Source organism: Leopardus geoffroyi, chromosome B4, assembly GCF_018350155.1.
Source record: "Leopardus geoffroyi isolate Oge1 chromosome B4, O.geoffroyi_Oge1_pat1.0, whole genome shotgun sequence".
NCBI classification, from domain to species: Eukaryota; Metazoa; Chordata; class Mammalia; order Carnivora; family Felidae; genus Leopardus; species Leopardus geoffroyi.
In genome coordinates this window covers 91,972,910-91,999,038 of record NC_059341.1, presented here as the reverse complement: position 1 = coordinate 91,999,038, position 26,129 = coordinate 91,972,910, and the positions used below count along the sequence as shown (strand labels likewise).

Below are 26,129 nucleotides of genomic sequence, written 5' to 3'. Positions count from 1 at the left end.
TCTGAACCTCACCATGAGACCATTTTTCCCAGAATTGTAGCTTCATGTTCCTGGCCTTGGTCTGTTAACCTGACCCTGATTCCTGATGACTTCTGCCTTCTTTTTTTTTTTTTTTTTAAGTTTATTTATTTTGAGAGAGAGAGAGAGCACGAGCAGGGGAGAGACAGAGGGCGAGGGATAGAGAAATAACCCCAAGCAGGCCCCACACAGTGTGGAGCCCATCGCGGGGCTCGATCTCATGAACCACGAGATCATGACTTGAGTTGAAATCAAGAATCGGACGCTTAACTGACTGAGCCACGCAGGCGCACCCCCCAACCTTTTTTTTTTAAAGATGACTCCCTGGGGCACTCCCTGGTGGCTCAGTCGGTTAAACTTCCGACTTAGACTCAGGTCATGATCTCCCGGTTCCTGAGTTAGAGCCCCATGTCAGGCTCTGTACTGACAGCTCAGTCTGGATCCTGCTTCGGATTCTGTGTCTCCCTCTCTCTCTGCCCCTCCCCAGCTCACACTCTGTCTCTCTCTCAAAAATAAAGAAAAACATTTAAAAAAATTTTTTAAGATGACTTCCTTTTTTTAATCATTTGTTCTTAAATCTAGACTCCAATCTGACCAATTAACCCAAACATACTAACTCACACACAAAAAAAAAAAAAAAAAAAAAAAGCAAGAGCCTATTCCTTGGATGCACAGCAGGCTAGAGGTCTACCCTTTCATCACACATGTTCTAGAGAGGGAAATTCCATTTATCTTGTGGAAATGGTTTTCTTGGAGTGTTTCTATCCATCATCAGAAAGACAGTCCTGGGGCGCCTGGGTGGCGCAGTCGGTTAAGCGTCCGACTTCAGCCAGGTCACGATCTCACGGTCCGTGAGTTCGAGCCCCGCGTCAGGCTCTGGGCTGATGGCTCAGAGCCTGGAGCCTGTTTCCGATTCTGTGTCTCCCTCTCTGTCTGCCCCTCCCCCGTTCATGCTCGGTCTCTCTCTGTCCCAAAAATAAATAAACGTTGAAAAAAAAAAAAAAAAAAAAGAAAGACAGTCCTAATCCCCACTTTACTCAGCAATTTTTTTATTATGTGGGTTCTTAGAACTTAATTCAACTTAACTTGTAAGGAAACAGCTCTGTATAGGATAACATGCTAGGTCTTGAAGAGATGGCCCCTGCACACTCAGGGAATGTGATAGAGTAAGGCCCCCAGTTCCCCAAGGACATCCATGTCCTAATTCCAGAAGTCTGTGAATTACTTCTGCGAATGAGTTACGGGTCTTGGGATGCATCGATATCCTTGGATTATCTGAGTGGGCCCAATGCAATAATGAGGATCCGTAGGAGGCAGGAGGGCAAAGGAAGAGAAAGAGGTGATGAAGAAACGTCCAAAGAGAAAAAGAAAGAGAAATCTAGATTCAAAAATGCCACAATGCTGGCTTTGAGGATGGAGGGCAAGAGGCCATGAGTCAAAGAATGCAGGCAGTCTCTAGAAGCTAGAAAAGGCAGGGGAATGAATTCTCCCCTAGGGCCTCCAGAAAGAATGCCATGGACTTCTGACCTCCAGAATTGTAAAATAATTAACTTTTTTTTTTTTTTTTTTTAAGGAATTTTTACACCCAAATGGGACTTGAACTCATGACCCTGAGATCGGGAGCTGGATGCTCTACTGACTGAGCCAGACAGGCACCCCAACTTATATTGTTTTAACCCACAAAGTGCGTTATAATTTGTTCTAGCAACAATAGGAAATTAATACAGGTAGTTTACAGTCTAGTAAGAGAGAAAAGATGGCACAGGCAACATCGGTACAATTGAGAAAATAACAAGTATGAAACAAATACAAAAACAGTGCTATAGAAATGCTAAGGAAGTGAGTACTTCTGGCTGGACAGATTAAGGAAGCTTCCTGGAAGAGGTAGTTCTGCTGGGCCTTGAAGGCCTGGGTAGGATTTCAACAGGGGGAGACCCAGTAAACAGCAAGAGTAAAGGCACAGAGTTGGAAGGTACAGAATCAAAGAAAAAGCTAACATAAGCCCTTGTGACCGGCCATTTTCTCAGAAACAAAAACTACTTGATTAAAATTTCACACATTCTACTCAGGATATAATGGTCTCTAGGTTTGTAAAAAATAAAAATTAAAAAAAAAAAAAAAGTAATAATAGCCAAAACTGTATGATATGTGATAAACTATCCTAAGGGATAGGAATACAGAAATACAGATCTTGGGCAAGAATCCCCTCTCTACACAGAACATGTCAATAGCCAAGGGTGAATCTGGCTCATTTTCAAACAGACAGGCTTGACAGGGAGGAACAGAAAAATACTAAAGGTTAATTAAGATAAACACAAAGGTAATTCTTTAAAAAGGCACCTGTTAACATTTACAAATTAGACACTTCTTACAACCTTCACAAGCAAGCCAAACTGAATAATGCAGTCTAACTGAACTGAATGTACTTAGCAGACTGGTGGCACAGGGGCTCATGTTGATGATGATGGAGAAGACCGTAGAATCTAGTCCCTCTTTGGTAGGTTTTGTTTGTCTAAAGCCACAGCTCATGATCTTAAGTAATTTTGGATGGCTCTCATATAGCCTAGGTTTGTTTTCGGAGTTGCGAAGGAAGGAGTAGAATTGTCCAGAGAGTAGATCCGCATCACCCAAACTCACCATCCATAGTCCTTTTCGCATTACTTATGGTAATGTTTTCGCAAGATGATACCTGTACTCAGAGGCCTTAGCAATACTTGCTTTCTTCTTTATCTTCTGGTGAAATCGATTCCTTTTTGTACTGCTCACATTCGTTCCAGGAAGATTCAGAGGAACAGCTGGTCTCCACTGGCCTGCTCCTGTAAGAAGGGTCTGGAGCTTCTGCAGAAGGGTCCAGATCTGCACCACAGGCCCCTGAGTCCTGCGATAGAGCTGAATGCTTTGCAGACCAACTTTCTTTACAAGAAGAACTGGGCGTGTTGCATGCATCCTCTTTTCTCTCACCCCCTGTCTTTCTGTGAAAGCCCAGAAATGTAACCTCAGACTGGCTGCATTCAAATGGAACTTTCGGAGTCACTCCATCTTTTCTCAAACCTTGATCATGAGGGTGTGAATGATTATTCTGGTTTTCATCATCTTCCACGGGAATACTTGGTACGTTATCCAAGAATAGAGGAGAAGGGCACCTGAAGGACTTCAGTGAAGTGGGAGGGTCCTCCGCAAAATATAAGCAGGCTTGAGTACTTTCAAGAGTAGTTAGGACCTAGGTAACCAAGAAACAAACATTGAGTGAAGTTTGAATAACCTCTCCTTTCACCTTTTTTTTCTGCCTACTTATTAAGGAACAGCCTCTTGTTTTCATGAAATAAGTTCAACAATAGAGTTTTGAATGAGAAGCTATTAAAGATTAGCTAGACCCTTTCTTTCACAGACTTGAACCAAAGTATAAAAGATAGGGGCCCAGAAATCTGTATTTTAAAAGCTCCCCAGTTGATCCAGATATGCAGCCCACATTGAGAGCTGTTGACCTGATTTAAAAGAGCATGTAACAGGGGCGCCTGGGTGGCGCAGTCGGTTAAGCGTCCGACTTCAGCCAGGTCACGATCTCGCGGTCCGTGAGTTCGAGCCCCGCGTCGGGCTCTGGGCTGATGGCTCAGAGCCTGGAGCCTGTTTCCGATTCTGTGTCTCCCTCTCTCTCTGCCCCTCCCCCGTTCATGCTCTGTCTCTCTCTGTCCCAAAAATAAATAAACGTTGGAAAAAATAAATAAATAAATAAATAAAAGAGCATGTAACATATCTTTAAACACACACACACGCACGTACTTTTTAAAAATGTACTTAGGGAGTTTTACTATTTACAAAGTGTTTTCACACCCATTCCCCCTTTTAATCTGTGCAAACAATATTATTATTCTCATTTTACAGACAATAAAGCTGAGGCTCAAAAAGGGAATAAATATCACTAGCCAGTAAGGAACAGACCTGTTGCTTAACCTCAGATCTGGCTCCCAATTCCATTATTCTTCCACTGTACCTCTCATAGCTCCTTTTGGGCCCAAGATTTCAGGTCATATAGCTTTTACTGGTGGTGTCAGGCCTCGAATATACCTCTGCTGACTCCCAGGCCAGTGTTCTTTATATTCTGATTATGTTGACCTCTTATTCAAAATCCCCTCCTGCTTCTACAATAGACTCAGGATTAAACCCAGACTACCACAATGGATTCATGTCCGTCCATCATCTAGAACTTCCTATTATTTTGAGCACTCCAGCTTTTCCCTTATGACATCCCACTTCTCTGAACTACCTGCAGTATTAGTGCCATGGAATCCATCGCCTCTGAGCTTTGCATGTATAGACTCTCGCTGACTAAAGTGTCCTTCTATTCTTACTATTGCCTAAATTCACCCTATTCCGCCAACCACAGCACAGCCGTCACTTCCATCAAGAAGCTTCCTTGACTTCCATAGGCTGGGGTGTATTCTGAGCCTATGCTCCCATACTGACCTGGGCTTCTACCCACCCTGATGCCATGTTTACTGATCTGACTCACTCTGGACCGTAAGCCTGAGGGCAGCAACCGTATCTTGATTACTGTTGTGCCCTCAGCACCCAGTACAAAGTCTGGCACATGCAAAGTAAGCGCTAGCTAAATATTTGTTGAACAAATAAACAAATAACTGACTGGATGATTACACTGATGACTAAATTAAAAAATCAGTAGGGGAGATAAGTGCTACATTCTTAATGGACCAGATCTCTTAATGAAGGCTGAATACAATTCTCTCCAAACTACTCACTTATGTCATTTCATTAAATTTTTTGTGGTGCCCTGATCCCACCCAATAATGACCTCTACCAGAGTACCAAAGAATGTGACTTGGTGACTTGGAAAAACTATCTATTAGGTTAGAATTCTGTGTTAGGGGGGCGCCTGGGTGGCGCAGTCGGTTGAGCGACCGACTTCAGCCAGGTCACGATCTCGCGGTCCGTGAGTTCGAGCCCCGCGTCAGGCTCTGGGCTGATGGCTCAGAGCCTGGAGCCTGTTTCTGATTCTGTGTCTCCCTCTCTCTCTGCCCCTCCCCGGTTCATGCTCTGTCTCTCTCTGTCCCAAAAATAAATAAACGTTGAAAAAAAAAAAAAAAAAAAAAAAGAATTCTGTGTTAGGGGCTGGATTTGCCTCATTGATAAAGAATTTACTTAGACACACAATGTATCCAATTTAGATTTTCCATGGTTCCGTGGGCTTGGTTTTGAATAAAACCAGGTGTACGTACTTCATCCATTGATGGTCTTAACTTTGCCCGCGTGGTAGCACACTGGCCCGCCAAAGAGAATAGCTTGGCAGAAAAATTCCGAGGACAGGGATGCACTTTCTTATCTAGAAACGAAAGGCATGAATCGAGTCCTCTCTTCTCCATCAACTCCATAAGGAGATCCCTCTAGGAAGAGAAGAAGATAAGGTATCTTTGTCTTTTAGAACTCTATCCAAAAAAATGACCAAGAAATGGGTGCAGAGATGAAGACAATTCTTACCAGCTGGATATGCTTTGGATCATCTAACACCACTTTACAACCTGTCAGAACTTCCATGATTACCTATAGGGAATATATAGAAAGTCAGCTACATATGTTAAATATATACATATAATTAGTTCAACAGTTAACCTTGACAATGGATATAGCTCATTCTAATCAATGACTGTATATTTTATTATATGACAGATTGCATGAGATTAATATATAAGACATTGGGTAACAGGAAGTCAGTAGGTCTAAAAGTTAAAGCCCTTAAAAAAATTCTTAGAATCTAGAACATTCCTGGTGATAAACTCTCCTTCTTTGTTGACTGGTACTTGGTACTTACAATTCCAAAGCTATAGACGTCCGTTTTAATGGAAAGTTTGCCCTGTCTGATATACTCTTCAGGCATATACCACAGATGTTTAGTGCTGCTGCTAGCCATGCTTATGGTAGAGCTCTGATATTCCGGGTGGGGTCGGAAGTGCGCCATGCCAAAGTCCGTCAGTTTGGGTTCAAACCGATCATCCAAAAGTATGTTCGCACTGAAATTGTAACCAAGGACAAATGAGACCAAAACATCATAAAGGCATTCCAGCGAAAAACAAAATGGCAAGCGTACCCTGATATCTGGTTAATTCCAAACACTGACGACACCAAGCCGTACAGAATTTTCCATGAGGGTATTTTCCCATTTTTCTTAAAATATAAATACAAGGATTATATAAAACTCAAAGATGAAAACCTGGCCTAGGGACAATGGGCTTTTCAAATTTATAGATACATAGAGGGAGTTGGTAGATAAAGCTGATGATTTGCCAATAGGAGGAACTAAAATGAACCAAAGCAGCTTTCCTTATGCTCTTCTGATATGCGGTGAGCACACTAACTGAGTTTTAGTCAGCTAACAATCAAGTACCTGTTATGTACAGAGCTGTGCTGCCGAATGCCCGGCTTCTCGGCAGAGAGCCACCAACCTGCAGCGATGTGAAGGATCTTTGGTAGCCCCTGCCTTAAGGATAGCCCTTCTCTACTGTCCCATCTCTATGACTTTCTACGGACTGAAGACAAAAATGTCTTTGAGCCTTATTTAAAATATAGATATCTGCTGAGGTAAAGACAAAGTGCTTAGAGTCAGTTTTAGCTACTTGTCACATAAAATCCTAAATAATCACTTAACATCTTGGCTGACAGTAAGCCTCAGCTTACATTTACCTTCAAAAGGCTGTCACAGCAGGGATGGAAAAGGCTAAGCCCATGCATTTCACATGGCCCACACCTGGGGTGAGTCCCAGCTCTGCCTTTCCCTGGCTCTGTGACGGTTGATGGGTTACTTCACCCCATAAGTCCCAATGTCGTTTTCCTCACATGTGAAATGAGGCAAACAACAGAACTCACAGAACTGATAAGGGGAATAGAAATAGCCTACTTTCTGGCACACAGGAACGGTCGATAAATGGTAGGTAAGATGAAAATTACTAATTAATCATAAGAGAGCAGAAGGATATTGATAAAAGAGGTGGGTGGGCCAAGAAAAAGTAACCTATTTCTCAGTTTTGCTTCGGGCTCTTCAGAGCTTGCTCTTTGTCCCCTGAAACCAAAGCTTCCAAAATGCCAAGTGGTATATTTGAAGTACTACACATTGTTATTAAAAGTGGTAATAGGGGCACCTGGGTGACTCAGTCAGTTGAGTGTCCAACTTTGGCTCAGGTCATGATCTCACAGCTCGTGAGTTCGAGTCCCACGTCGGGCTCTGTGCCGATGGCTCAGAGCCTAGAGCCTGCTTTAGATTCTGTGTCTCCCTCTCTCTCTGCCCCTTCCCTGCTTGTGTGCTCGCTCTCTCTCTCTCTCTCAAAAATTAAAAAAAAAAAAAAAAAGTAAGTGGTAATAGCCAGAGGAGAAAAATAAGAAATTCTTAATCTTCAACAAATATTGAATCTTACAAAAGTTCCAAAAGTCCTTGCTGTCCCTGTACGAGTGCGCCGACAGGCAGACCCTAGTTTCATGGGTCTGAATTGCAGGTGTTGTAATAATTCAGAGTATTCAGACTCCTAGTTCTGTTTCCAGGATTCAGAGCTGAGGCCTTTAAGAATTCTAACCCAGACTCTGTCTAGAACTAAGCTGACAACAGACAGAATGAAGAGATTCTCCGGGGCCCTTTAAGGGTAGAGAAGAACATGTCCTATACCTGACGTCACCCTCTATCCTTTAAGGGTGGCAGGAGAATTGCAAAATCCAAAGAGCCCGCCGCCTCATGTTACCCGTCCTAGGGCCTTTTCCCGTGGTGTGATCCTTGCACTTACGAGGAGAAACTCAGAGAAGGCCTAGCCCTCCCCATTTGAATCAACGATCACGGTTCTCATTTTTCTCCTTGCCTTGTCTTTCCTCTCCATTGATTTCAAACCCGGCAGCTTCTAAGGCCGGCCCGGGGCTCACACATCTGTGTCACTCATCATCTATCTCACTTGGAACACAGTGCTGACCACCCTGACAAGCCTCTGAAGACGAGGAATCCCCTAGAGCCAGATCGTACCTTCTCCCCAGCTCTAGGTGAGTACAGACACTTGGTTTGTAATTACTTCTTCCACAGGTGGATCCCCTGATCATTTTGGAGTGCTGGGTATTTAGCACAGGAGTTTGCGACGTGTGCCAGGAGGTGAGATGGGCAGAGAGGTTCGTTAGGTCCCGTTACCAGGCCCCAAACTCCTGCCCCTCCAGCTCCTGTTGCACTGACAGCCTAGCTGTCTTCTGCATACACCCCTAACCCCCACACGCACACCCTTTATTTCAGCCAAGGGGGGGCGCAAGAGCTCTGAATGCCAGAGTTTCAACGGCACACGTCTAGCCCTCTCCTTCCTCAACTCAGCTCTGAAGACAGTATCAAATCATAACTTAAAACGTCAGACCTGGGGCACCTGGGTGGCTCAGTCGGTAGAGCAGTTGCGCGTCTGACTTTGACTTGGGCTCAGATCACGATCTAGCAGTTTGTGAGTTCGAGCCCCGCACTGAGCTTGCTTCTGTCGGTGTGGCACAGAGCCCACTTCAGATCCTCTGCCCCCACCCTCTGACCCTCTCCTGCTCCCACTTGCTCTCTCTCTCTCTCTCTCTCTCTCAAAAATAAACATTAAAAAAATGTTAAATGCTACACCCATGAGGATGCAAAAAGCTGAATTTGCAAAACACTTAGATTTCCTGAAGAATGGGTCTTTTCTAAGCACAAAAGAAGAAAAAATAACGAGCAACAAAAACCAAACCCATACTCTAATGCCATTATTTGAACCTCAGCAAAACTAGTGGGAAGCTTTCAGCAATTGGTGACTCATGCTTCTGAAAGACTTAGGGAGAGCAAGTAACCACAATGTGTGACACAATAAATCCCACAGAGGACTTTGGGTCAGCGAGAGGCCATCAGTGAGAACGTGAAATTGCCCCAGGGCACTGCATTGACACTTTTCATGATGATAATCTGGTGAAGAGACAAGTTGTTTACCCGCAGACTAGCATGAATTTTACTAGCATGAATTTTACGTCCAGTGATTTACTTACTCTGTTCTAAATAAGTTCATAATAGCTGAGGAAGAAGAATGTTCTATTTTAATAAAATAGTAACTGCAAAAGCCCCTTGAACAATGAGTTCTACCCTAGTTCTTTCCCCTGCTACAGCCTTCAATAGAACGTTCATACGCTGCCTTCAACTATCATGCAGGTCAAGGGAGTATGTTTATCTTAGGGGGGTAAAACCAGGCTAATAAAATAAAGAGAACATAAAAGAACTACAATCAGATACCAATATAGTGAAACAAAAGGGCAGCTTGCTAACCATGGCGCTTACCAAAGAGACAGACAAGAAACCTGTCACGGCCCACACCTTCAGCTTAGTGTTTCTACAAGCCATTTCTTCTGTTCTTTCCCACAAAGCTACTTGCTGTAACACAGACCATCACCTCTCTAGATAATTCTTTTAGTAGAAGGATCAGTGGAGGTACACTGAGGAGATGGGGAAAATCCTACTACACAAGGCGGTCAATTTGTATCCCGACTCTGGGGAGTAATAGGCTCTCTCTCTTTTTGTGCCAGCGATCTCCAGGACAATTCTTTTTGGGGCCTGAACCTCCTCCCAAAGGCTACAAGGATTGCTTTCTCTGCCCACCAGTTTTTTTCCTGATTTAGCCAAAGCCCTTGGGCCTAAAATATAAACAGAGAGTGCAAGGACACACCTAGACTATAATGCAGAATTTGGATTTAAGTAAAAATAAACGTTTGACCTGTAAGCATACGATTGGTTTTTAAAAATACCTATTTAAAAAAAAATAAATAAATAAAAATAAAAATAAAAATACCTATTTTTAAAGTATTTTAGGGAGAGTATTATTGGTGTCTAGTAACCCAGTCTGGAGTACCTGGCAATTCTCTGGGAAAGTCCAGACTCCAACCCATTGGCTCCAGAGATAAAGACGACCCGCTGGCCTCTTCCTGACAGCCTGAGGCAACAGGACATCTCACTGTCTGTGTCACTACTGTTGCAACACCAAGATACCCCTCACCAGATGAGGCAAGATGCAGCTTCTCAGGGAACCTACAGGTTACTGGAAAAGGGCACACATGCCCCCTCCCCCCACTTCAACATGCAGTACATCTGACAAAGTTGAGGCCCTTTATTCCGCCTCAGACTGTGCAGCCTTCTCTTTCTTTTCCACTGAACCCAGGCAGGACCCAGGGACGGTATTAAAGCTTGTTACTGCTTTACTGATGACTTGTGAGTCTTAGGCTCTCTGTGTCAAAGGCCCAGCCAATAAGGGGTATTCGTGCTTTAAATGTGAAATTTCATCTCTAACCAAACTAGCACAACTTCCCTAAGGCTCAGTTTCCTTGCGGGTAAGAGGAAATGAGAATGCTTACCTCTTAGGGTCGTTACAAGGATTAAATGAGAAAATGTAATCAGAGTGCCGGATACACAGGGGGGGCCTCGAAATATACTCTGAAGGATGTAGGCTGGCCTTTGTCCATCCTATACCCACCTTAAAATCCCAAGAAATTTGGGTGGGTATGTCTAGAAGTTCAAGGCACCAATCTGAAGGAACAAAGGTACAGGAAGTTGCAGGATGACCCTGGAGATCTGAGGATCATCGGGTTAATCATTTTCAGGGCATCCGTTGAGTTTCAAAATAGTTCCAGAGAAGTTCTGGAAAAACCTGAGTAACGTAACATTTCCAGATACTCTAAGATCATGGAGAGAGAAAAAGAATTGTTTGGTATATATATGTGCATGCATGTAGGTACCCATGTGTATAAATAAATGAATGTTGGGATTTAGAGACTGTGATGGTAAAATTAATAGGAGAAATTTTAATTTATGCAACATTTAATTGTGCCAGCATCCCTTAGAAATGATGAACGTATTTGGAAATTTTAGAAGAAGGGAGACACAGCTGCAGGGAGAGGAAAATCTGGGGGAAAAGAATTATTTACATCTAAAATACTTCCGAAAAGCAAAAGTAGGTTTTTACGGGGAGGGGATTGGGGGTTGGGTAGAGAGGAGACTCGTTAATTAACCAACCAACCGGTCAAACAAACAGACTTTGCATTCCCTTCAGGATCTGCATCCCTACTAAAAGCTAAGCGGGAGTCCTAGCCACACAGCAGGTCTGGTGGGGGGCGGGGGGGGGGGGGGGGTGGTAAAGGAAGGTGGAGCTTGGGTCCTCAGGCAAGGGTGTTACGGTGGGAGGAAGGGGCTGATCAGTGGCTTCCTAGCCTCCCTCCAAACCACTCAGTGTTTCTAGTCCCTCACAAACGAAATTCTCCACGCACTCAACTACCACCATCTCTGATCAATTTCCCTCTTCTAAAAATTCATTTTTAAGCATATGGCTTTTTCCTTCCTTTCCTTCCTAGACCACCTCCCTTGTATGAAAATCTGTTTCACTTGGCAGGAGACACATGGCAATACCGATGAGAGAACATGATCTTATAGGAAACATTAGAAATGTTCACTGAGATTATCTCGGCTTTGGAAACATTAACAGGAATGAATGCCTGGGATGAAAAATGCTGAGGATAAAATGCACTTCAATGTAAAATCGTTCATAAATGTGAAAACAATTAAGCTGGCTAAGGGATAGGATGGAAATAACAAGAAGGTTTACTGCTTTCAGATGCTTTCATGTGATCCTGTAACTCAAAAACATCTTCGTTTCCCAAATAAAAATGTGAGGGTCTTTTGCCAAGAACAGAGACTTCAACTCTTCAAGATTCTTTTCTTTAAATCCTTTTCCTCCTTAAATTCCACCATCTGGAAATGAATTTTGTTTTTCTAACATTCTCTTTGAAGAGTTCAAATTACTAAGACATATTTGGGCTAACTAAACCACCAGACTTCTTGAAAATACCTTTGAAATGTGGGCTTGGCTTCCTCCTTGGGTATTCTGCAGCTGCGTCCTTGACAGTGTCTCCTTAGAAGACTCTTTATTCTCACCGCTTGAACAAGACCAAGATTCCCAATGCAGACCTCCAGGCCTAATCTCCCCTCAGAGTCTGCTGCCTACTGCCATTTTCACTAAGGGTCCAATGTCAACATTTCCCAATTTGCACATACTAGTTAGTTATGTTCTCTTCTGCCCAATTTCTCCGTCTTTGCCCATGAAACCAACATGCTCCCAGGAATCCAGGCTAGGAACCCTCAATTGCCTGATAAGACCATGATTGTTGGACCCACACAAACATGGAACCCCACCACCTTCCCCATCTACAGACATGGAACAGAGCCAGATCACAAACTTTAGTAAGTCAGCTTTCTCCTCTGCCGCACTGATGTAAGACCAATGATACAGAAACTCAGGGCTGTTGGGAGGAGTAAGTTTTTCATTGGGCTTTGTAGTCAGGTCTTAAGTCAGGCTGGCTATCACAGAACTCCTCAGTCTGTCCGCAGCCTATCAGCTTCCCCGAATGCACTACCACTTACCAGTGCTAGACGGTGCTTATTCGTGTTTTGGGACTTTGTTTATACTGTTCCCCTGACCTGCAAAGTACTCCTCCCTCCCTTATTTTCATTTCAATCCTCAATGCAGCCTAAGATTCACTTCCTCCATGAAGTTTTCACCCCACTGCTCTGAATTCCAGTGATACTCACTCCCTTCTCCACGTTCCCACTGTGCAGCCCGCACCATACCATTTGGTACTTCCTCAGAGAGACCAGCTTGTGTTGTTTACATAAGCATGTTGAGTCTATAGAAGATACCGAGCAAACATTTGTTGATATAATCAACGTGTTAATTAAGAGAATTTGAAACCATAAGTGGACCCAGACCACTCTGCATATGGCAAATATACGGCCCAAATGCTGCCAAAGCAGCTTCCCATTTTCTTGGCAGACATCACTAATTGAGTTCAGAACACACCCACCCCGGGTTCTCTTTCAACACTGCAGGTGGGAAGTCATTACCAATCAATCAACGATGGAATGTGAGCTGTAACTGATTTGCCATCGCTGCTATAGTACAATCACTTCCTTTTCAGATGAGGTAAATGAGCCCCGCATGGTTGTAATGACTTGTCTTTTTGCAAAACAGCTTGTTAATGGCAAAGTCAGGACTACAGTCTAACCCTCCTTTTTCAGTTTGCTACTCTTTCAATTTACTACAGTTAACCGAAAGAAACATCTTTTTATTCAGCTACTCATAAAAGATTAAGAAACTGTTGATGACAAAGCAGAAGTAAAATGGAGTTTCTCTCTTCTTCAGGTACGTAGAGATAATTGTAGGGGCACAACGATGGTTAACGGGTGAGTCACAGGAAGACAGATTTTAGCTCAAAATAAATGACATTCTAATCGTTAGAGCTGCACCCAAATGGAGTGCTAACAACACGCCGTGCAAGGGTCCGAGGACAGGCTAGATGAGACACTTGGAGGCAGAAGGAAGAGTCCCCATGAAGTGGGATGAATTACAGCTTATTTCCAAGTCTTGGGCTGTGCTTTACATACGTTATATCTCACTTCATGTCCACAGCCCTAGGAGAAGATTCAGTAGTCACCTGCCTGGTTCCAGACAAGGACTTTTCTCTTAAGAGTAGAACATAATCCTTAAATAAAAATTTTAAAAGCATGATATAGAAATAAAAAGAAGACATTAAATAAAAAGCTATAGTCTCCATCTAAATGAAGCCTCATTGATATTTTGGTATGTTTTAATCTTTTTTTTTAATTCATGAATTTGTAGTTCTAAAAGTTATAACTGTACCGTATACTAGTTCAATTTGGCCTTTTTAAAAAAATTGTTTTAATGTTTATTTATTTTTGAGAGAGACAGAGTGAGAGCAGGGGAAGGGCAGAGAGAGAGGGAGACACAGAATCTGAAGTAGGCTCCAGGCTCTGAGCTGTCAGCACAGAGCCCGATGTGGGGCTCGAACCCACAAGCCATGAGATCATGACCTGAGCCAGTCAGACCCTAACTGACTGAGCCACCCAGGTGCCCCCAATTTGGCCTTTTCCCTTTAATCTCAGTTTATATACATTGTTCCATGTTATTTCATACTATTAAAAACATTATTTAATTGTGTCAAATGATGTATGACAAACTCTCCTGTGATTCATCAGTCTGAGGTCCAGAAAAGAAAATAAAGGTAACAATATCTTCCATTTCTTATTCCATCAAAAACAGAGCCCTGACTTAGTCACAGAAAAGGTCGCTATTGGACATATTTTGAAATGTCCTTTTTTGAGCCAATTATCGGGGCCATGAAATAAAATGACACCTCCCCTAAAAGCTGCCTTACAGAGAATGAGAAAATTAATATGATGCAGGCAGAAGAACAGGAATCTCAGACCTTCCTGAAAGCACTAGGCTGTGCAAACAGGAACCAAGAATCAGGGAGGCCCAAGTTTAGAGCAAAGTGAAGAATTCATTTAAAAGATTCGGGAGGGTGACCTGGGTCAGCCAGTTCACATTTGGTCAAGCCTGCTGGAGGCTGAATGTCATTACCATCAGATGTTCAGTGCCCTGAATGAAATGAGTTGGTTTCATTCCAGTTTCTAGAGAACAGGTGCACACATCACCAAAGGAAAGGGGAGGAATCTACTGTTATAGCTGGTACTAATTAACATCTTTGCTGGCAGGCTCAGCAAAAAGGCCAAGAGTTCACTGGCTGTAGAAGGGCTGATTTGCTCTGGAACAGGCAGGGACACACTGATGAGCCCTATGAAACCACAATCTCAAAGAAATGCCCACAGCCCTGGAACTCTACACCCTGACTCGTGCCCGGGCAAGCATAGTCTACAGATGGTTATGTTTGAGTCCTCGAACCCTTTGGAAAAGCCAAAAAGGCAACAATCAGCAGCAGCCCCATCACCAACTAAAAAAATTAATACATTGTTAGCACATTTCCAGTTTAAATCCTGCCTCTTCCGTGAAATTCTCCATCTCTGACCAGATCTCTCTTGGTGCTCTTTATCTGTAATACTGTTGGGCACTCTGTCTCGCAGTGTTGCTGAAATGATTTTATAGTTGGCCCCATCCAGACAAGTACCTAAGATACTGGCCTGGAAGAAATGGCCTCCTTCCGAGTGTGAGACCTCCTAAGAGACTCCAGAACCTTTCTGTTCCCACCTATGGCCCCAGAAAAGCCTCAGAGTCCCTCGTAAGAGCCTCATTTATCCTACCCAGGTCCTCAGGCTGGTTGGCATGCAAGCCCATCGCACCCCTGCCCACCCACGTTCCTCACTCTTCCCAGGAGCCCTTTCCTTCTTCTCCAGTCTTGTTTCTTCCTCTCCAGCTAACCCATTTGTCTTGCTTTCATTATACACTTGGTAAATGTTTACTTGACTCTTTCCCTTGAACAAATAATTGCCTCCACTAGGACTATTCTCCCCCCTTCTTTCAACCAATCCACTGCCATGACCCATCTCCTCAAAGACTGGGCTTGGAACTCTGTAATTAGAGCGAGCCTCCTCAGAGCAGGCAACCACTGAACATCTTTAGTGTTGCACCATATATCTTCTGGGTTTGTGTTATCCCTCTGATCAGCAGGTTGAACCTTCAAGGACAAGACTATGATCACCCACATCTACCCCACGTGGTCTAATACAATGCCCTGCATACAACAGGTGTTCCGTAAATATTTATTAACTCAAATAAACATGATTTGCCAAATGTGCAATAACCATATGTTAACACAGAAGTGGTCAGTCTTAAAACAGAGCTTAGTTTGGAGGTCTACTTTTCGAACACAATAAATTGATGATAGAAGTAAGTGCTGTGGACACAATGTTTGGGTCCCCCTCCAAATTCACGTACTGAAATCCTACCCCCCCAACGAGATGGTATGTGGAGGTGAGACATTTGGGAGGTGATTAGGTCAAGGGGACAGAGCCCTCGTGACTGGGATTAGTACCCCTGTAAAAGAAGCCCCAGAGAGATCCCCTTCTACCCTGTGAGGACACAGAGAAAAAGATGGGCATCAATGAGTCGGAAGGTGGGCCCTCACTAGACACAGAATCAGCTGGTGCCATGGCCTTGGACTTCCAGCCTTCAGAACCGTGAGAAATAAATGTGTTGTTGATAAGCCACCCACTTTCTAGTCTTTTGGTTATGGTTATTTATCCTGAATGGACTAAGACAGTAAGTAAATTCAAAGACTGGCTGGCCATCATCATCTCTTAGCCTCTGCCCCTGCTATTCCTGCCACGTTTTCACCAATTATAACATACTCTCTGCCAAGCACCATATATATTTTATGTCATTTAATCCTAAGAGATAGATGCTCTTATTCTTTTGTTAGCATTTTGCAGAGGGGAAAAACTGAGGCTTACAGAAACTAAGCAATTTGCTCAGAATCCCATGTTAAGAAGAACATCGCCGGCTTCTTAAATCAGATGTCTGACACATTAGGGGAAGTGAGCTGAGAGGAAAGGATGGGAAGAAGGTGGAGAGGAGAGTATAAAGAAGAAAAATCATTTGGTCACATTTTGCAGAGCGTTAGCCAGTCAGATCCCCCTCCGGAACTGTGGTGGCCACCGTGGTGTGGTCCAGATCCCTCCTACAGGACCCAGGGACACAATGGTGGTTCCCCAGCCAGGGGAGGGGTGGCTGTGGATAGCCCACAGCTGTTGATGCCGTTGGTGGGAGGGGGCTGCCTTGCCATCAGGATATTTTCAAAGGGCCACCCCAACACCAGTGCTCCCCGTGGCATCGGAAGGGCCTCTACTACGATATCCCAGCTCGACTTCTGGGCCTTCCTCCTTCCCTCCCTTACTTTTGCCCGATTCTGCCTTCCTCCTTCCCTCCCTTACTTCTGTTGTTCCTGACAGCACTCTAAAAAACCTGCTGCAGGCAAATCTCTCCCCTGAGCCTATTTCCTAGGACCCTGCCTTGAAGACACCTATCCAGAACGAGAAAGCGGGTTATCAGGGCCACAGCCTGAGCTCTATCTAACCAGATCCCTGGAGACAGATGCTGGCAGGGCACATCCAAAGCTGGGGAAAACCTTGGACACAAGGCAGAGGCTGGATCTGTATCCCTCCACCACTACCACCCATCCCCCCCACCATGCTCCCAGTTGGTGGTCTTCCCTTGTCCCCCAGGCCCATCAAGTATCAGAACCTTGAGAGTCTCGCTTCTCACTGCTCTCTCCTATCAAGTTCTGCTTCCAGGAAAGGATTTGACGAACTCAGTCACACAAAAGGGAAATTAATAACATTGATGTATTACTACTGCTTGGGACAGAAAACAAGCGATACTCGCGTTGACTTTATACCCAAGGAAGAATATATACAGCAAAATTCCAGATATTTATTTACTTCCTCAGATAAAATATCTTTGAGCACCTACTGTGCTGAGCTGGTGGTAAGGTAGGGGGAAGAAGGATTCCTTCGGGTTGGGGGTGGCCACTTCAGCTCTTCGAAACAGACCCCTGACACCTTCGCTGTGTATATCTTTGTCCCACGTCCCGTGAGGGAGCACCCACTTTGTGCTGATTCTATGGGGCCACTAGAGTTGATGAATTACCATTACCACACTGCCACAGGAGCAGACATCTATGGGTGGTTCCCCTTTGAGCCCCAGGGCTAAGTAAAAAATCTAGTCTTTTTATATGGAGTTCATTTCACCAGAAAAACAAGGAAGTCAGCAAGCAATGGGCTCCTCTTTTGCTCAGCTCGAAAGCACATCAGAAGCTTTTTCAAGATACCAGGAGATGGTTCCGAAAAGGCAGCAGCCTTTTAAATTCAGTCATCCCTGCTACTCAACAAAGGTGTATTTACCCACTGTTGAACAGATTCAAGATGAAGGGCACACAGAAAAAATTCACCAGGGGGATTTTGTTACAGCGTACCTACTCTCTGAAAGATTCTTTAGGTCTACTGAAGAAAAAGAAAGACGGAAGATGCTGCCTCTCATTTCGTCCTGTCTCAAAAATGCACACCGGAGTTACTGCTTGGCTTGTCACTGATGTAAAGCTAGGAGGCTGCAGGCTGCTTGCTAGAATCAGCAAGACACTGGGGACTCGGGGACAAAGAATTTTAATCACCGTCTACTGTCTACTGCGGTTATCTTGCTGGGAATCTCCGTACAGGTCACTTAACCTTTCCTTAAACTTCACTCGAGAAGAAAAAAGTGAGATTAATACAGGTTCGCCTCAAAGTTTAGTGTCAACTACGCAAAACTGTCTACCCTACGTTGTTCGTTAGTAATTCCCAAAGATAATATAAACTCTCCCTTTGCCAATATAAATGTAGCTTCTTAACTTGGGTAGACACATTCTCATTAATAAAAAATAAATAAATAAAATCACTAGAAGGTACACCTGAAACGAGTTGGATATTGTATGTCAGTTATACTGCACTAAAAAAGTAAGATTTGGGGGGCACCGGGTGGCTCGGTTGGTTAAGTGTCTGACTCTCGATTTTGGCTCAGGTCATGATTTCATGGTTCGTGAGTTCAAGCCCTGCCTCGGGCTCTGCGCTAGCATTGCAGAGCCTGCTTGGGAATTTCTCTCTCTCTCCTTCTCTCTCTGCCCTTCCCTTGCTCTCTCTCTCTCTCTCTCAAAATAAAAATAATAAAATTATATTTTAAAAAGTAAGATTTTTAAATACTTAGATGAGCACTCTTTATTTAATTTTTACACTTATTTATTTTGATAGAGACAGAGCACAAGTGGGGCAGGGGCAGAGAGAAGGAGACACAGAGTCGGAAGCAGGCTCCAGGCTCCGAGCTGTCAGCACAGAGCCCGACGCGGGGCTCAAACCCACAAACCGCGAGATCATGACCTGAGCCGAAGTCGGACGCTTAACGGACTGAGCCACCCAGGCACCCCAGGTGAGCACTCTTAAACCTTAAACACACGTACATTATCAGGGAAATTGCAGGTTAGAAAAGAGTGTGAGGCATGACTCCCCTGTGATGCTGAAAGGGGCTGTCAGGTGCAAGCCAAGCTCTGAGACAACTTACCTTGATACACTGCCACAGATGACCGAGCACGGCTCCGTGTTGTGCAAATACTGAATGGCTCTGGAGGTTCCTATTAAAACACTGCTCCGAATGTGCCAAGACAGTGGGGCTGTGTTACCCTAAAAAGACAACGGTAGTTGGTCTGGGAGCAAAACACACGGGTGCGCATTACACAGAAGTATGCCAGAAGAGAGGCAGATGGTGAGGTGGGGTAAGGTGGGTGAATGAACCTTTTGGTTTCCCATAACCTATTTGTGATTCAAGATGGGTCTTCCTCTACCAGTGATTCTAGTCCTCTTTACAGCTTTCCATTGGTAATGGAAATACCCAATAATTTGAACCTTAGCTTAGTCAAAATACGGTTAGGAAGGTAACTATGTTTGTAAGTTCATTAAATAAGATTTTAAAAGTATTTGTGGCATAATAGTGTGGGTAACGGGAAAACAATCTGTTTTTCTTCTGACCCTAACTGAAACGTCACCTGTTCAGAATGACTTGTTAAACTTATCTTTCACAAATACGGGGAATCAAGGCATCAATTCAACCTTCTTCTCTTTAAGGAGTCTGCATTGCCTTTATGCCTACCCTACGTATTGAATGGTATTTTGTGTAAAGTTATGCAAATAAAAATTATGTAAGAAACAAGAGTAGTTAATGTAAACTCATTGAAGATATGGAATCAATAAGAAGTAAGGATCCAGCAAATCTTTTGGCCACCATGTTGCACAACACACAATAACTCAGGTATTTATGCAGTTGTTTTTAAGAGTAAAATATTAATTCATGGAAAAGTCCTCTACTTCCTTGGGAAACCCATTGTTGGCTATCCCCTCCTGTGAACACATGTTGGCTCCTGGATCTCAGGAGATTTCAGCAGCTCCCTCAGGGTTTCAGGGGGTCAGAGAGTTGGGGAGAGCAATAGATCCGACTTACTACACACTGCAATCTGTCAAAAAGTGATCCATTTCTCATATATGGATAAACAAGGCAGAACTTCTCACTCTCCGTAAAATACGCAGTCAACTCCAGTATGTTTGGATGATGGAACCTTGAAACAAAAGATTTTTAAATCCATCAAATTGTTCATTCAAATAGAAAATGAACAGTGCTGTGGCTTGGGGGTGATAAGGTGGGAATGGGGAATAGGTCTAAAGCAAAATATAAATTTGGCCAAGGGAAAAGTAATCTCACTGGACACATGACATGACACAGATCTGTTTTCCAAATTGGTCTAAAGAGTTCTGACAAATACTAGCCATTCTCTGGTTGTGATCATGCAACTATAAATAAAATATCCAACTATAAGAGAAAATTTAAGAAAGTGACGATTTCTTAAGATTTGGGAGTCTTGGGAACTTTACAAGAAATAGACAATACTCTCTAATATAATAAACTATGTTTATCAATATGAAAGCCGATGTAACTTATTTATTAAATAAAGATAATACAACTGAAACTATTCATTTCATTGCTTGAAGTATACTGTCTAAATCACCAAAATAGAAGAGTACAAGAGACTATTTTCCATTCATTTAGTTCGTTCATTTAGTGAGTATTACTATGTCAGATTCTGTGCTAGGCACCAGTCACACGACTAGAGACGACATCCAGGATCTTCATAAAGCTTTATAGTTACCTAAAATCCATGTGGTTAGTAAAGTCTGATGTTGAAGAACATATCACTGATTTTTATTGTATGCATGTATTTATTTATTATTGAAGATTTCTTAAAATGTTTATTCATTTTGAGAGAGAGACTGTGCACACATGAGTGGAGGAGGGGCAGAGAGAGAGGGAGGGAGTGTCCCAAGCAGGCTCTGCACTGTCAGCACAGAGCCCACCATGTGGCCCACCCCACTTACCTTGAGATCATGCATGACCTGAGCCGCAATCAAGAGTCAGACGCCCAACAGATTGAGCCATCCAGGAGCCCCTAACGATTTTATTTTTAAGTAATCTCTACACCAAACGTGGGGCTTGAACTCACAATCCCAAGATCAAGAGTCACACGGTCCACCAACTGGGCCAGCCAGGTGCCCCAAATATATCACTGATTTTTTTTTTCAACGTTTATTTATTTTTGGGACAGAGAGAGACAGAGCATGAATGGGGGAGGGGCAGAGAGAGAGGGAGACACAGAATCGGAAACAGGCTCCAGGCTCTGAGCCGTCAGCCCAGAGCCCGATGCGGGGCTCGAACTCACGGACCGAGAGATCGTGACCTGGCTGAAGTCGGACGCTTAACCGACTGCACCACCCAGGCGCCCCTATCACTGATTTTTAAATGACAGAGTTCTGGGGTGCCTGGGTGGCTCCGTTGTTTAAGCATCCGACTTCAGTTCGGGTCATGGGTTCGAGCCCCATGTCGGGCTCTGTGCTGACAGCTCAGAGCCTGGAGCCTGCTTCAGATTCTGTGTCCTTCTGTCTCTCGGCTCTTCCCCCACTTGCACTCTGTCTCTCTCTCTCTCTCTCAACAATGAACATTAAAAAAAAGATTTTAAATGACAGAGTTCTATGTCAGTGTAGCCTACATTTTCAGCCTCTTTTCCTTTAAAACCCTGTTTCTTGAATGCCTGTATCATCACTGTGAAAACCAATGGAACTCAGGTAACAAACATGAAACATAAAATGTGAAATTCACCTGTGATCTCAGTTCAATTATTTATTGACTACCTACTATGTTCTAGGCATGCTTGGGGATATTAAAATAAGGTTGATTTTTTGTAAGATTCTATTTACAAAGCCCTCTTATTTAGTTTCTTCAATAGCAAAACCTTCCTATAAAACACACACACACACACACACACACACACTCACACATGGCTTCAGATTTCTTTTATTCCTCCTATCATAAAGAAGGAAGTTTTGTGTGTATGTGTGTGTACAAGATCCCTACCCCTATTACAATTCAGACCATATCTATAAAATGCAACACAATGGACTGAAAAGGAACGGAGCTGGTGCATTTGGCTGCCTAAAAAACTCATCTATACCACTACCTGGTAACCTTAAAATAATTTAAAGAGATAAAAAATCTTTTGGAAAGCAGCTAGCAGACCTCGTACAGACACAGTCATGGCCCTGGTTCTCTGCTCTCTCGCTCACAGGGCAGAAATAACCATTTGCTTATTTTTAGATATTGCCAATCTAGCAGTAAAATGGACACTGTATAAGTTTGTGAGGTATGGAACATGGCACAGCCATAAACACTGCTGGTTTTGCATCTATAGACCCTTCTCATCCACCTTTCGCTACAAATTTTTAAGTCAGCGGGATTTTAGATTATATAGGTCGGTCTGAAGGTCAGCAGATACAATACCTTTTTTTAAATGTTTATTTATTTGGGGGGGGGGGGGAAGGGAACACACACAGAATCTGAAACAAGCTCTAGGCTCTGAGCTGTCAGCACAGACCCAACACGGGACTCAAACTCGGGACCAGTGAGATCATGACCTGAGCCAAAGTCAGATGCTTAACCAACTGAGCCACCCAGGTGCCCCTGATACGACACCTTGAAAATCAATTCAATCAGCATTTGTGAGTGTCAGATAAACACAATGTGAGGCACCACCATGTGGTAGACTGGACAGACTTGAACGATAGACAAACCTGGGTTTGAATCTCTGGTCTTCTTTTTATCAGCTGTGTGAACTTGGGCAAGTCATTTAATCTCTGTGAGACTCTTTCTTTGCTATGGTCTGAATTGTGTCTCTCCCTCCACTCGCTACCCCCTGACCCAGTTCACCTGTTAAAGCCCTAACTTCCAATGTAAAGGTGCTTGGAGATGAGACCTGCGGGAGGTAGTCGGGGTTAGGGTTGGATCCCTCATGATGGGATGATGGGATGAGTGCCCTTATTAGAAGAAACACTGGAGAGTCAGCTCCCTCCCTCTCCACCATGTCAGGACAGAATTAGAAGGCAGTTGTCTACATGCGAGGAAGAGCGCCCTCATCAAGAACCAAATCTGCCTTGATCTTGGATTTCTCAGCCTCCAGAACTGTGAGAAATAAATTTCTTTTGTGTAAGTCACCCTGTCTCTTTTGTGACAGAAGCCCCAGCAGACTAATATTCTTCAACTCTACACCATAATTAAAGTGTCACTTCCCAAGGTCCTCATGAAAATTAAACGAAAAGTTAACTGTTTAGCCAGGTGTTGGGTCCTCAAAAATTATTAGCTCCCTTCCCTCCCCTTGGGAAAGGAGGGAAAAAAGGAATCAGAAGCCACATCCCAAGGACTTCACAATTCTGTTTAAGGGACAGGGGTTTCACACTTCCTTACTATTGAACTTAAAAAACTCACCCTCAGGTCTCAGCCTAGATGTTACGTTTTCCGAGAAGGCTATACTGCTGCCCCCCCTCCCCCCGCCCCGGGCTACCATTTTCTGCACCCTCAGTGCTCCGTACTTGCCCATCCTACCACTTAGTTTACTGAAATTGCTTGTTTACTTATGTGCGTCCCGTCCCTCCTAATCCCACTTCAGCCAGCATGTTCTGAGAGGAGAGGGCTACATCTGATTTATTCATTAATAAATATCTGAGAAGGAGGAGATTGAAAACGATTTAGGAAATGAGTTGGGCCTTCTCCAAAAGGTAGGATCTGCCTCAGTTTCCCCATCTGTACAATGGGGACAATGGCAGTATGTACCTCACAGGATTGTTGTGAGGACTGCAGAATGAATGCGTGTAATGTATTTGGTATTAAGCCTAAAACTAAATAAATATTAGCAGTATAAATGATAAAAATATCACACCAAGAATATTCAACATCATGGAGCTGTTAATTCTCTTAAAAGTCATATATAAACACCTCACCAGAATAAATCCAAATGGCTAAGAGGTATAAATGTAAACAATGAAATCATAAAAGTACTTGGCAAAACCATGGTAGAATTATTTTATAACCTTTCACTGGGGAAGGTCTTAGAAACTGTGATATAAAACCCAGAATCCATAAAAGAAAGAACAGATTACATTCAACTACATTAAAACCATTTCCACATAGCAAAGACTAGAATAGGCAAAGACAAATGTCAATCTGGTAAAAAATTTGTATTTCATAACATAAGACTAAGACTAATTTTCTCTAATATATACAATGCTTCTACAAGTCATTAAGAAAAATAACAGCCTAACTTTTTTTTTTTTTTTTAATTTTTTTTTTTTTTTTCAACGTTTATTTATCTTTGGGACAGAGAGAGACAGAGCATGAACGGGGGAGGGGCAGAGAGAGAGGGAGACACAGAATCGGAAACAGGCTCCAGACCCTGAGCCATCAGCCCAGAGCCCGACGCGGGGCTCGAACTCCCGGACCGCGAGATCGTGACCTGGCTGAAGTCGGACGCTCAACCGACTGCGCCACCCAGGCGCCCCATCAGCCTAACTTTTAAAAACATGGGCAAAGAATAGCATCAGATATTTCATAGAAAAGGAAATATGTCTCTTAACATGTGAAAAGATTCACTCATAATAAAAAAAAAGAAATTTAAAGCACATTAAGAAACAATTTTCACCTAGCATATTGGCAAAAATTAAGAATAAACGCTTTGTAGGGCGCCTGGGTGTCTCAGTGAGTTGAGTGTCCAACTTAGGCTCAGATCATGATCTTGCGGTTTGCGGGTTTGAGCCTCACATCGGGCTCTCTGCAGTCAGTGCAGGGCCTGCTCCAGATCCTGTGTCTCCCTCTCTCTCTGCCCCTTCCCCACTCACCCTCTCTCTCAAAAATAAATAAACATTTAAAAAAATGCTCTGTTGGCAAAAATATGGTGAATGCGGCACTCATATGTGCCTAGTGTAGGTATAAATTTGTATAACTTCTTTTGGAGGACAATTTGGTATTTTGTAATGCGTGTAACCATTTGACCCTGTAATTTTATTTATGGGAAGTTAGATCTACTCAAACAGTTACAAAATAACATATATACAAGCTTTTCTGGGACGCCTGGCTGGCTTAGTCAGTAGAACATGTGACTCTTGATCTTGGAGTCGTGATGTCCTACAGTGGGTGTGGAGCCTTAAAAAATAAATTAAATATTTAAAAAATAAATGAAAAAAAATAAGCTTTTCATGTTGCAGCATTCTTCTCTTTTTTTTTTTAACGTTTATTTATTTATTTATTTTATTTTATTTTTTTTTTAATTTTTTTTTTTTTAATGTTTATTTATTTTTGAGACAGAGACAGACAGAGTATGAACAGGGGAGGGTCAGAGAGAGAAGGAGGCACAGAATCTGAAACAGGCTCCAGGCTCTGAGCTGTCAGCACAGAGCCCGACGCGGGGCTCGAACTCACGGACTGTGAGATCATGACCTGAGCCGAAGTCGGCCACTTAACCGACTGAGCCACCCAGGTGCCCCACGTTTATTTATTTTTGAGAGAAGACAGAGACAGAGACAGAGTGCTACCAGGGGAGGGGCAGAGAGGGAGACACAGAATTTGAAGCAGGCTCCAGGCTCTGAGCGGTTAGCACAGAGCCTGACATGGGGCTCGAACTCATGAACCGTGAGATCGTGACCTGAGCCGAAGTCAGATACTTAACCGACTGAGCCACCCAGGCGCCCCTGCAGCATTATTTTCTAACATTAAAAGATTAGAAAAAAATCTAAAACTCCGTTAATGTAAGAATGGTTATTCAAATTACAGTACAGGAACACAACAGAATACTAAAATAAGCAACGTGAACAGTATATTTATGCTACCTCTGATGGGAAAATAAGAAAACAAAATACAGGGGCACCTGGGCAGCTCAGTCAGTTAAATGTCCGCGTCTTGATTTTGGCTCAGGTCATATATCTCACGGTTTGAGCCTTGCACTGGGCTCTGTACTGACAGTGCAGAGCCTTCTTGGAATTCTCTCTCTCCCTCTCTCTCTCTGCCCCTCCCCTGCTCCTGCGCACGCACATGCATGTGCTCCCACGCTCGCTCTCTCTCAAAAGAAATAAACTTCAAAAAAAAAAAAGAGAGAGAGAGAAAAAAATACATACATACGTACTTGATGTAAATGCATATAAACCTTTTTCTGGGAAGAGGATCATAAGCTTTCATCAGATTTTCAAAAACCCATTAACTCCCAAACAGATTTCTAACCACCGCTCTTGAGTTAGAAGTTTCTCGTGCACTGTATGTTGTTGCCATATTTTATTTTATTTTATTTTTTTTTTTATAATATATGAAATTTATTGTCCAAATTGGTTTCCATAAAAC

At 43.2% G+C, this 26,129-nt stretch overlaps 1 protein-coding gene across 1 annotated transcript in view; it reads right to left on the bottom strand.

Annotated features, from left to right (window-relative positions):
* Positions 1–1,050: 1,050 nt before the first annotated feature.
* The window catches only part of IRAK3 (interleukin 1 receptor associated kinase 3), a 63,114-nt gene continuing 38,035 nt past the window's right edge, over positions 1,051–26,129 (bottom strand). The window contains exons 7-12 of the mRNA XM_045462467.1: positions 19,866–19,980; positions 18,933–19,051; positions 5,843–6,041; positions 5,512–5,574; positions 5,253–5,417; positions 1,051–3,238 (exon numbers count right to left, since the gene is read on the bottom strand). Coding sequence (XP_045318423.1) covers positions 2,723–3,238; positions 5,253–5,417; positions 5,512–5,574; positions 5,843–6,041; positions 18,933–19,051; positions 19,866–19,980 — 1,177 coding nt within the window. The 3' untranslated portion in view covers positions 1,051–2,722. The remainder of the gene's footprint in view (positions 3,239–5,252; positions 5,418–5,511; positions 5,575–5,842; positions 6,042–18,932; positions 19,052–19,865; positions 19,981–26,129) is intronic.